The sequence below is a fragment of the Mytilus californianus genome, unplaced genomic scaffold (assembly GCF_021869535.1).
Source record: "Mytilus californianus isolate M0D057914Y unplaced genomic scaffold, xbMytCali1.0.p SCAF_7, whole genome shotgun sequence".
In the NCBI taxonomy this organism is placed as follows: domain Eukaryota; kingdom Metazoa; phylum Mollusca; class Bivalvia; order Mytilida; family Mytilidae; genus Mytilus; species Mytilus californianus.
Window position 1 is genome coordinate 86,846,765 of NW_026262723.1, and position 13,549 is coordinate 86,860,313.

Genomic DNA, 13,549 nt, shown 5'->3' on the forward strand with positions numbered 1-13,549 from the left:
ATTTAGATTTTTGATTTTTGGGCCCCATTATCAACTTTGTCCACATTGAGGTCAAAAGGGTCCAAAATTAAACTTTGTTTGATTTCATCAAAAATTGAATTCTTGGGGTTCTTTGATATGCTGAATCTAACCATGTATTTAGATTTTGGATATTGAACCATAATAGGTGAATGTCCAATTTAAAATTTTTAAGTTCTTAGACCACATTCATTCTGTGTCAGAAACCTATGCTGTGTCAAATATTTAATCACAATCCAAATTCAGAGCTGTATCAAGCTTGAATGTTGTGTCCATACTTGCCCCAACTGTTCAGGGTTTGACCTCTGCGTTCGTATCAAGCTGCGCCCTGCTGAGCATTTTATTGGTTATTAACTTGAATATTATTATAGATAGAGATAAACTGTGAACATCAATAATGTTCAGCAAAGTAAGATCTACAATTAAGTCGTCATGACCAAAATTGTCAGTCGACCCCTTTAGGAGTTATTGCCCTTTAAAGTCAATTTTTAACAATTTTTCGTAAATTTTTGTAATCTACAAAAATCTTCTCTGAAACTACTGAGACAAATTTAACCATTCTTTGCCATAATCATTATTAGGGTATCTAGTTTAAAAAATTTATCCGATGACCCTGCCTTCCAACCATCAGGGCCGACTTGGTTGAAAATAGAACATAGGGGTAAAATGAAGTTTTTGGTTTATATCTCTAAAACTAAAGCATTTAGAGCAAATCTGACAGGTGGCAAAAGTGTTCATCAGATTTAGATTTATCTGCCCTGAAATTTTCAGATGAAAATGACTCCCCGTTGTTGGGTTGCTGCCCCTGAGTTAGTAATTTTACAGAAATTTTGCAGTTTTTTGTTGTTATTATCTTAGATATCATTATGATATCTAATACTATTAATTATGATTTTAATCTTATTTTACATGATTTCCAAAGCATCAGTAAATACAGGTGAGTGACACAGGCTCTTGAGAGCCTCTAGTTTTCAAATTTTTGCGCTTTTATCTTCAAAAAAGTTAAAATTATCAGCAGGATAAGATCTACAAATATGTCAACATGACTAAAATTGTCAGTTGACTCTTAATACAGTTATTCCCCTTTAATGATGATTTTTGTCGAGCCTGCGACTTTTGTCGCAGAAAGCTAGACTTAGGGATAGTGATCCGGCGGCGTCGTTAACTAACTATTTAAAAGCTTAATATTTCAGAAGGTAGAAGACCTGGATGCTTCATACTTTGTATAAAGATGCCTTATGTTATGAAGTTTCCGTCTGTCATATGTCCATTGTCCTTGACCTCATTTTCATGGTTCAGTGACTACTTGAAAAAAAAGGTCAGATTTTTTGTAATGATAATTTCTATCTAATTATGAGTAATAGGATAACTATATTCGGTATGCGAGTACCTTGCAAGGTCCTCGTGCCTGTCAGACAGTTTTCACTTGACCTCGACCTCATTTCATGGATCAGTGAACAAGGTTAAGTTTTCGTGGTCAAGTCCATATCTCAGATACTGTAAGCAACAGGTCTACTATATTAGGTATATGGAATGATTGTAAGGTGTACATGTCCAACTGGCAGATAGTCATCTGACCTTGACCTCATTTTAATGGTTCAGTGGCTAAAGTTAAGTTTTTGTGTTTTGGTGTGTTTTTCTAATACTATATGCAATAGGTCAACTATATTTGGTGTATAGAAATATTTTACGATGAACATGTCAGTCTGGCAGGATTTTCTTGACCTTGACCTCATTTTCATTGTTCATTGCTCAATGTTAAGCTTTTGTGGTTTGGTCTGTTTTTCTTTAACTATAAGCAATAGGTCAACTATATTTAGTGTATGGAATGATTGTAAGGTGTATATGTCTGTCTGGCAGGTATCATGTGACCTTGACCTCATTTTCATGGTTCATTGGTCAATGTTAATTTTCCTGTTTAAGTTTGTTTCTTAGAAACTATATGCAATAAGTCAACTATATTTGATCCATTGAATGATTGTAATTTGTACATGTCTGTCTGGCATGGTTCATTGGACCTTCACCTTATTTTCATGGTTCATTGGCACTGAAACTTCAATATAAAGTTTTCATGGTGTGGTCTATTTTTTGTATACTATAAGCAATGGGTCAACTTTATTCAGTGTATGGAATGATTGTAAGGTGTACATGTATTTCTGGCTTGGTTTATCTGACCTTGACCTCATTTTCTTGGATCATGTTAAGTAAATGTGATACTTGTAGTAACACTTTATATTTAGGACTATCAACATAAAATCAAAGGTCAATAAAGCAGGCAAGACATTTCAGTGTGTGCACTCGTTATTAAAAAGTGGCCATTTTTGAAGATGCAGGTGAGCGACACTGGCTCTTTAGAGCCTTTAGTTATGGTTTATTGGTCAATGTTAAGTTATCATGGTTTAGTTTGTTTCTTTTACTATAAGCAAAAGGTCAACTATATTTGGTGTATGGAATGATTGTACGGTGTACATGTTTGTCTGCCAGGTGTCACCCGACATTGACCTTATTTACATTGATCATTGATAATGTTGAGCTTATGTGGTACTTGAAGTAAAACCTTTATTTTTAAGATTTTCAACATTAAATCAAACAAGATTAGTAAAGCAGGCAAGACATTTCAGTGTGTGCACTCTTGTTTTCCTTTCTGGTTGTTATGAACCATGTCCAACTTTTATCAAACTTTGAAGGATAATGTCCCATACTATTATCCTTTAACTGTATGTCTAACTTTTACCTAAATTGGTTTGTTAATGCTTTGATGGGTGGAGATCCCTACTGGAATTCGGGAAAAAGGTCAAAGATTAAGGTCACAGCAGCTATTGATAGACTGAATTGTAGGTTTCAACGTGTTATCTTTTGAACCATGTGTTAAACTTTAAAAAAAATTGATTTGTTAATTACAATGATGACAATGATTACTAACACCTCTTTTGATTTTTGAGGTCACTAGGTCAAAGATTAAGGTTACAGCAGTAATTGACAAAGACTAAAATGGTGGAAACAAATTTGTTTTTGGATGTTATCAATTAACCATTGTGTTTTTGCCCATTGTTGAAGATGCACATAGACCTAGGTAAGCGACAAATGCTCTTTTTTACCATTGTAACAAAATGACACAATGTGAATGCTAATCCTGTTAGATTGATTGCCAGAAAGCTCTGATACTTGTTAGGATTGTTTGTCACCATGTGTAGTTGACCATAGTGTACAGTCACTTAGATTTGACAATTTTTGTGTGATTTTATATGGGACTTTGACATTTGTTTTACTATTGTAACTCAATAACGCAATCTGAATGCTACTCCTCTGAGATTGTTTGCCAAAAAGCTTTCATACTTGGTACAATTGTTTGTCATCATATGTAGTTGACTATACTTTACTGTTTTTTTTTATTTGAGGTATTCTGCTGGTGTTTGTTGTTTTTGGACTTTTAACTTTCCTCAGCCTATTGCAGGATACTTACACCATACACACACTTCACAGTTCTTAGGGGAGGGGGTATGTTTATACACTTGTTTATTTTTTATTTTTCTTTGTTTGAGGATGTTTGTTTAAATTAAGATTTAAAAACAAAAAGTTGCAAGCTCTGTGGTTCTAAGCATACCGTCTTGTAATTCAAAGTATAGGAAAAGAGGAAGGTATCTAAAAGATCTGAACAGTGCTTACATGTTACAACTACAAGTCATCACTGTTAAAGTGCAGGTCTTACAAACCAGCTATGAAGTTATTTTGTTGAGAAGTCTGGAGAAATGTGTGACAAAAATATTTAGTTTATTTAACATGATATTGAAAAATTCATAGTATCAACAAACAGGAAGTAAGTGTCTGACAATCCAAAAAGTACTCACACATTACATCTCATCACTGTCAAAATCAGACCAAATATGAATTTATATTGTTTAGTAGTACCTGAGAAAAGTGTGACAATAATACTAGTTGGACAAAAAGTAAAATCACAAAAATACTGAACTCTGAGGAAAATTCAAAACGGAAAGTCCCTAATCAAATGGTAAAATCAAATGATAAAACACATCAAACAAATGGACAACAACTGTCATATTCCTGACTTGGTACAGGCATTTTCAAATGTAGAAAAGGACGGACAAGGTGATTGCTATATGGGATATTTAAATACTTTTGATTGCATCTTTGTAACAGTTTTTTTACAGATTGTAACAAGGTAAAATAATTTATATCTAAAAAAATATTCATGATGTATGATACCAGAAGACTATAAGGAGAATACTCAAACTCTGTTGAAGGACCTCTCATTACAGCATATTATCTTTTCAACAGCTACCTTATTCTTGATTATAAAAATCATTAAGTTAAATGGTGCTCAAGACAATTCTAGACTAAAAAGAAATCTTTCTGTAAAAAGCTGGCAATATTTATTAAGCTTCAGTTTTTACACATCAACATTTGTTACATTGTTTTAATGCTCCTAAACTAATCCATTCAATTACAATGAATTTGATGTTATGAAAAATAAATATTATGTCATTTTTTTTTAAATTAAAAAGGCTTAAATTTACAAATCTACAAATGTACATATATATTCACTGGTAATAATTTACACCTCATCATAAGTTAAGCAACACCTTTACTCTTCTCAATAGTCATACTGTTTTAAAAAGTGATAATATATAAGTTGGATGGGTTTTTTTAAAACAATTAATAGAAGGTATTCTTTTTTCCTTATATTCATTGATAAATGATTGTTTTCATGGTTGTCTTCAGATTTAGAAAAGGTAAGTCAGACATGTATATTTGAATAAAAATAAAGATCAAATTTTTTTTCTCTTAAAAATTAAAATGCATGACACAATACACATAAAACAGTCAATCTCTTTTTGCACAGCAATCATTTACAATGCTTGTATTCTACTGATTTTCTTTCTTTATAGTGTCTTCACTTTTGACAAGAGATAAAACTTGTTTTCCACTTAATATCTCTTTAAGACTTTCTGCACTGACTTTGAAAGATCCTATCTTGTTTAACATAAGAACATTACTGGTAGTGGAATAAAGATTGCTGGCTCCCTCATGATGTATGTCGATAGGAATGTTTCTTGAAGGTTGTTCAACTTCAGTCTTTACTGTAGGATCTGGCAATGTTAAACTTGTAAGACCTGACTTTACATTAGAAATAGAAGATTCTGTTAATTTTTGTCCATCTATTTTTGTGTTGACAGGAATATTTGGTTGTACTGTAGGCACATTCTGTAATTGATTCAATGAATGACTGTGTTCTTCAGAACCTAATGATCTTGCACTCTGACATGTATTTTCCTCTTCAGCTTTTACACATGGTAATGGTAACTCGTGTGATTTCATATGTTTGACAAGTGCTTTATTAGAACTATATCTAGCCTGACAAATTCCACAGTGAAATGGTCGTAAATGTGTGTTTTGATGTGTCTTATAACTCAATTTTGATTTTAAAGATTTTCCACAAATTGAACATATGAATGGACAATAATATCCTGTATGTTTTCTGATGTGTTCTTTTCTTTGACTTTTATTAACAAACATTTTACCACAAAATTCACACTCGAATGGCTTTGGTTTACTGCCTTCTCTTCCAGAATGATTTCTTTTGGTATGGACATTTAGATAATAAATATTACAGTAAGACTTCGGACAATACTGACATGAAAATGGTCTTTTACCAAAATGGGTATTTAAGTGACCTTCATATATCGCTTTTACAAAAAATCCTTTTTTACAAATCTGACAAGTATATGGATATTTTACATTTGCTGGGTCAGTGTGACATCTTTTAAAATGGTCATCTAAGCAGTTTTTTAAATTAAACTTTTTTCCACATATAGTACAATCAAACTTCTTTTCTCCTGAATGAATCCTCTTGTGATGCAATTTCAGATTTTTTTCTGATTTTGTCTTACTTCCACAAATATCACAACTGTAGGTAGTATTGCTATGCACTTCTTTTATATGTCTTTTTAAAACAGATAATCTGAAGAAAAACTTGTGACAAAGGTGACATGTAACAGGTCTATCATAGTTTCCAGTATGAATCTTCTCGTGTCTTTCAAGCAGTTTGTGTGTTGAATATTTTTTGTTGCACAAAGAACATTCAAAAACCTGTTTCTCGTGTTTTATAGAATGGGCATCCAATTCGGAGGGAGAAAGAAATTTGTGACCACATACTTCACATGCATGTCTTTTTTCTTTCACATGACGACGGTAATGAGCACTTCTGCTCTCAGTGGTTAAAAATTGTTTTCCACAAATACTACAAGTAAACTTATCAATAGAATGAGTCTGTTGATGAACGAATAAACGATGTTTAGATGTGAAATTCTTATCACATTCTTTGCATGCAAATGGTCTAGGTATTTGACTGTAGTGGTACTTCATATGAATAAATAAGTTGTATCTTTGGTTAAAGTTTTTTCCACAAGTCCTACATGTATGAACTAAGTTTTCTGTATGCATACGTTTCAAATGAATCTTTAAAGAATATTCAGAAAAGTAGAAATTTTTACATATCTTACACTGGCACTTCTTTATACCTTGAGTTCTAATTAAAGTATTCTGATCTTGATTATTTGATGATTCATTGATTTGTGACAAAAAATCAGGTTCTGTCTCTTTTTGTTGCATCTCTAATTGTGTTTGTTGAATATTCTCCATATTTTCCTATTACAATGCACTGTAATGTTGCATTTCTATATCTCTCTTTCCATTCTTTATTGCTCTGAAACCAGAAACATTCATTTAAATTTAACAGGAACAGAAGATTAACAAGAGGCTCTAAAGAGCCTGAATCGCTCACCTGTAAATTTTTGCTTTAATCTTTCATCAATGATTATTTTTGCTTTTTAATATATATTAATGAGTGGCTTAAAAATTCCATTAAAATGTCTTTGTATCTGTCATATTTTCTTCAAAAGCAAAGAAATACATTTTACCCCTATGTTCCATTTTAGCCATAATAGCTATGTTTCTTGACGTACAAGAAAATAAAATACAAAATTTATACTAGATACTCTAAAACTCATTCAGCCAAACTTGTTTGGCTGAAATTGATTCAGCAGTTTCAAAGGAGAAGATTTTTTAAAGTAAGCAAACTAGATGAACAAATTGTGAAAAATTGTCTTTAAAGGGCAATAACTCCTTAAGGACACATTTGACAATTTTGGTCATATAAAACTTATTTGTAGATCTTACTTTGCTGAACATATTTGCTGTTTACAGTTTATCTTTATCATTAATACTATTCAAGATAATAACCAAAAACTGCAAAATTTCCTTAAAATTACCAATTTAGTGGCAGCAACCCAACAATTGGTTATTAGATTCATCTGAAAATTTCAGGGCTGATAGAACTTCACCTAATGAACACTTTTACCCCGTCAGATTTGTTCTAACTCCTTTGGTTTTTTAGATATAAGCCAAAAACTGCATTTTACCCCTATGTTCTATTTTTAGCCATGGTGGCCATGTTTTTAGACGAAACAGAAAATAAAACACAAACTTTATTCTAGATACCCTAAGGATCATTCAGCTTAAGTTTGGTTAGAATTGGTTCAGTGGTTTCAGAGAAGAAGATTTTTTAAAGTTAGAAAACATGATTAACAAATTGTGTAAAATTGTCCTTAAAGGGCAATAACTCTTTAAGGGGTCAGTTGACAATTTTGGTCATATTAACTTATTTGTAGATCTTACTTTGCTGAACATATTTGCTGTTAACAGTTTATCTTTATCATTAATACTATTAAAGATAATAACCAAAAACTGCAAAATTTCCTTAAAATTACCAATTTAGTGGCAGCAACCCAACAATGGGTTATTAGATTCATCTGAAAATTTCAGGGCTGATAGAACTTCACCTAATGAACACTTTTACCCCGTCAGATTTGTTCTCACTCCTTTGGTTTTTTAGATATAAGCCAAAAACTGCATTTTACCCCTATGTTCTATTTTTAGCCATGGTGGCCATGTTTTCAGACAAAACAGAAAATAAAACACAAACTTTATTCTAGATACCCTAAGGATCATTCAGCTTAAGTTTGGTTAGAATTGGTTCAGTGGTTTCAGAGGAGAAGATTTTTTAAAGTTAGAAAACATGATAAACAAATTGTGTAAAATTGTCCTTAAAGGGCAATAACTCTTTAAGGGGTCAATTGACAATTTTGGTCATGTTAACTTATTTGTAGATCTTACTTTGCTGAACATATGTTCTAACAGTTTATCTTTATCATTAATACTATTCAAGATAATAACCAAAAACTGCAAAATTTCATTAAAATTACCAATTTAGTGGCAGCAACCCAACAATGGGTTATTAGATTCATCTGAAAATTTCAGGGCTGATAGAACTTCACCTAATGAACACTTTTACCCCGTCAGATTTGCTCTAACTGCTTTGGTTTTTGAGATATAAGCCAAAAACTGCATTTTACCCCTATTTATATTTTTAGCCATGGCGGGCATGTTTTTTGACAAAACAGAAAATAAAACACAAACTTTATTCTAGATACCCTAAGGATCATTCAGCTTAAGTTTGGTTGGAAAAAGTAGTTTCAGAGGAGAAGATGTTTGAAATAGTTTACACAAGACGGACGACGACGGAAGACGACGGACGCCAAGTGATGGCTAAAGCTCACTGTTCCTTCGGAACGGCGAGCTAAAAATATATTGTAAAATACATATTATTCAGGTTGTTATCAATAAAACCCTAACCATTGCAAACATTTCAATGGAATCATAAAAATTTAAAGTATCTTTATATGCAGAATTAGACTCCGGGATAAGAGTTCAAGAACTTAAGTTAATCATGAATCAAAAAGTTGATCCAGTCAAATTTAATTAAAATGCATGTCATAATGTATCTTCAGATTTCAAAGTGTTAATTTATTAATTAAACTAAAATGATTGTGAATGATATGAGATTGATTGATATGATTCCTACATACATTGTACATGAACTTATAGTATTTATAACATTATACAAAATTTACATGTGAAGTGAAGTTAGTATTGGGATGATCATACCCAGAAGTTCCAAAATTTTCATGATATAACTACCGGTATACAAGATAACCTTTTACATTTAAACTTTTAGATATTGACAGTGCTCCTCTTCATTAAATTTTTCAAATGAATTAAAGATAGCAGTATTTTAGAAAGCGACAAATTTGCATCTGCCAATTTTACCATTTTGTGGAGATTTCTCCCATCACAGAGCAATTGTACTGACTATTGAAACCCTGCATTATATATATAATAAATACATTAAAACAGGCATTCAAAGGAGGTCAATACGTGTAAGTAAATATACATGTATGTTCATTTAATACCACAGTATAATAGGTTAGAACACTTATAACATTTTGTAATTGATGCAGTAAGTTTTCTTGTGCTTAAAATCTACATGAATTTTTTTTTATAATGTATGACAAAATAACAAACTTTGTAAGAAAACTCTGTAATTCTTACGTACAGACAACATACATGTAAGTGTTTTTCTGTTTACACCAAAATATATATATTCACAACTTACAACCATGAGCCTTTCTAGTGCAATTCAAATATCTTATGTTAAGTCTTTTTTCATTAATGGGCATCAAGGCAACTAATATGGTTGTACATATAATAATGTGCGTCATGATGTCTTAAGTATCAATCCTATATTTGTACACATGGGGACATGTTAACTTCTCAAAATCTCTATCTGCTATTGATTTTTTTTAAAACACAATAGGCCCTATAATCATGCTAATGCATGTTTTTAAAATATTTTTATAATCTAGTATGCTATTGTCTTAATAACTCAATATGTGCTTAAATGCCATTTTAACTCCTTTGAAAGCATGTTTAAAGTAAGTCAATTTATGTAATAGAGGATTGCAAGAGTCAGGTCAACACCTTCCATGGGATAATCCCCCATATAAAAGACTACTACAAAGTTATCAAAGTACCAATGTTAAAATAGCTATTCCACTTCCCTATCAGTCAGTCTAATTGGCAGAGGCGCTACAATATCATTCAATTATTCAAAGTTCAATGTAGAAAATAACGAGCTTTAATAACCAATATTCTTAAAATTAATACCAAATGATTGTTTTTGAGCAATTTTAAACTACAGACAACATGGTATAGTTTTCTTTCACTCATGTCAAGCTATTAACTTTCAGTTATTTTCTTGTTCTTCTTTCTCGTAGCGAAATGGCAATGTTCAGTACGCAATGAATAATTAATAACAAAAAGTATTTCCCAAACTTTTATAGGTTATATGAACCATTCATAACTTTGTCCAATGCTACAATTTGTCTTACATTGATTTTACTATACAACATACTTGTACACAACACCTGACACAAATTCTTGTGTCTGGATTTAAAAATTGACAAAATTTTCCAACATTTATTTTTAGCGAGCAGATTGAACAATCAGAAACCTCAATATCTCATTTGAAAATTCACAGCAGTATGAACATTGCCATTTCGCTGAGAGAAGAAGAAATTATTAACAGTTGACCTAGTTGGAACTTGGAAGGCATATATGCAACGAAAGATTCCAACAACAAAATTGGGAGTGTCATTCATCTTCTTGTAGATAATTTAATGCAGATTTACAAAAAAAACCATTATAGTGGGAATTTCGACCATGAAATCAACCATAATGAAAAAAGGGTCCATTTATCATTTTTCAAAAATGCATAATGGGTGGACATCTTTTGTTGTTTGAAGGTATATAGGTAAACAAAATCTGAGACAAGTGCCTGTGATCAATTGATCTCAAATGGTCCTGCAAATAAAATAAGAAAAAAATCATATGAACTAAATTTACATAATTATATTTATTTTATCATTTATTGTGTAAAATAACAGTATCCTGATATAATTTTTCTCAGGGTCTTCTGGTTGTCCTTTGGTGGAGTTTGAAATTAAAAAGACCAACCCACTAGCTACAACTCTAGTTTAGAAAAAAAAAAGAGTTTTGGGACTGCCTTACCCTTAAACCATTAGGCATAATTAACTTGTTGAATTGTAGGTTAAAATGTTATATTGGGGAGGCATATATATACCCTTGATATACATGTATATACATAAGATTGGTTATAAGTTTTATTCTAATCTAAACTGTATACATGTTTACATTATTATATTTATAAGGAACCTGTTGTTCAGTGGTTGTCGTTTGTTGATGTGATTCATAAGTGTTTTTTGTTTCTCGTTTTTTCTAAAGATTAGACCATTGGTTTTCCTGATTGAATTACTTTACACTAGTCATTTTGGGGCCCTTTATAGCTTGCTGTTCGGTGTGAGCCAAGGCTCCGTGTTGAAGGCCGTACTTTGACCTATAATTGTTTACTTTTTACACATTGTGACTTGGATGGAGAGTTGTCTCATTGGCACTCATACCACATCTTCTTATTTCTATTTACAACAAAGTTTAAAGCACACAATTGATGGTATCATGGAAACAGTTCTCATATAAAGAAAACCTAGATAGTAACTTTAGCATCTGATAAGAACTTCAACTTGATAGTAAACATATGCACCCTGGTGTTTTCCCAGACTATAGAGTTACATATAGTTCATTGACTTAATTAATATTACATCTCTCCTTTTCAGCATGTGAAAAAATTATTTCTATAGTAACTAATAACAAATGAATAAATGTTATCATGAATGGAACAGCTGATCTGTGTTTACAAATCCAACCTATTTGGAGGTTTTGATATTCTCCCTGACTTTGTTACATACAAATCAGATTTATCAGATTGATCTGTTGTGTTATCTTTCAGTTCATTATTGTGAATTGGTATTTCATCTGGGATTGTTTCAAAAGTATTTTTAGCAATTTTAGTATCAGGCTTTTCAGGCAAATTAGAAAAGTGTCGCCAATTTCTACGAATTTCACAGCTGTCAGTTTCAATGATATAAGAACGCGGTTCATTTGATTCCGTTTTAATTATTCCTTCTTTCTTCTGATCATTTACCCAAACGCGATCGTTTGTTTTTACTTTAGAAAATGGTCGTGTTCAGTGTCATCTGTCATATGAATTTATATTCATCTTCCTTTTTTGACAACTTGCGAATGTTAGGCAATTCAGGTGCAAGGTTTTTCGGAGCGACTGGAACCAATGTTTTTAGCTCATGCCCCATCAAAAGTTCTACTGGGCTGTAACCATTGGCAAGAGGTGTTGTTCTGTAAGAAAGCATATATTATATTCGTCATCTGACTTTTTTTAGCATATTTTGAATGCTACGTTCAGATAGTCCTTTTGACTGGGCAAATCATGGACTTCTCAACATGTGTTAAAACCTATACAACTGCTCAATTGCTTGAATGTCAATAAGTTGTATTGAGGTCCACTGTCCGAAATAAAATTTCAAGTATTCCGTGTCTGGCAAAGATTGACTTAAAATGATTCACGACGGACTGAGAACTTGTGCTGGACAATTTTGCTAACTCGATGTATCTTGAAAAATAATCAACACTTATAACATATTTCCAACGATAGTGAACTCTCCCTGCAGACTCCAGTACGGTTTCAAGCTGCCACTTAAGCTAGATTTTTCTAGCCACCCTTCTTTGCAATATAACATAAGGGTTTTGCATATTTCATCTTTTACGCACTCACATCCCTAATGTTTTGAACTTCAGAAGTCTCATATCTGATGGCGGAAATTATTTATGATACTGTCCACGTTTGCTTTTGTTTCGGTCTCCAATTCATTGGACTCGTACAAGATGTCTACCAGCGATCTAGATAATGCATCTGCGATATTTAATTCCTTACCTAGTAAACATACATGAATGCACCCTGGTGTTTTCCCAGACTATAGAGTTACATATAGTTCATTGACTAAATTAATATTACAAAAATATAATAAGAAAGTTGAAAATTTTAGGAGATGGGTTTCTACTTATTATGCCACAGGCACTTGTTTCTGTCAATGGGAAGGTCGACTATCCATATAAAAAAAGAAAGTTATATATGGATAGTCTTTGAGGTTAGAGTTCCAGTTGGCAACCATATATCTCCATTTATTCGTACTTATTTGATATTAATTTTGTATTGGGAACAAACTGTGAGTGATAATATCCATTATCTTAGTCCAATAATTATCTAACCTTCTTTTTTGTTTTCTTTAGGGAAATATGCAGGTAGGGGAGAGAAACAACTGCACAATGTTCTACTTTTCTGTAACTCCTCCCTATGATAAGGAACACATCAATTATCTACAGAAGCTAAACTAATTTCTCCCATATACATGCTCTCTAATCTGAATAATTTTTTCTGATTATTAATTTATGTTTATTCAAATATACTTAAGTTGCCCATTTTTACATTGACATAGTGCTTTTAAGTAATTTCTACACATTAGACAGAATATTCATCATGTTGAATGTGGGCAGTATTTGGAAGAAGAAGAAGAAGGACACATAGTAGATCAAAGATAATTTGTAATGTTGTTTGCATTTGCTATTGATACTTTTATAGAAAAGCATACTGCCAGAGACATATATATGTCTCTGATACTGCAAA

At 31.9% G+C, this 13,549-nt stretch overlaps 1 protein-coding gene across 1 annotated transcript; it reads right to left on the bottom strand.

Annotated features, from left to right (window-relative positions):
* Positions 1–4,396: 4,396 nt before the first annotated feature.
* LOC127708604 (oocyte zinc finger protein XlCOF6-like) lies at positions 4,397–13,167 on the bottom strand. Its single transcript, XM_052213628.1, has 2 exons — positions 13,135–13,167; positions 4,397–6,742 (listed from the first exon to the last, which is right to left on the bottom strand). Exon 2 carries the CDS (start codon positions 6,676–6,678, stop codon positions 4,903–4,905), a length of 1,776 nt encoding a protein of 591 aa, XP_052069588.1. The 5' UTR covers positions 6,679–6,742; positions 13,135–13,167; the 3' UTR covers positions 4,397–4,902.
* Positions 13,168–13,549: the final 382 nt, after the last annotated feature.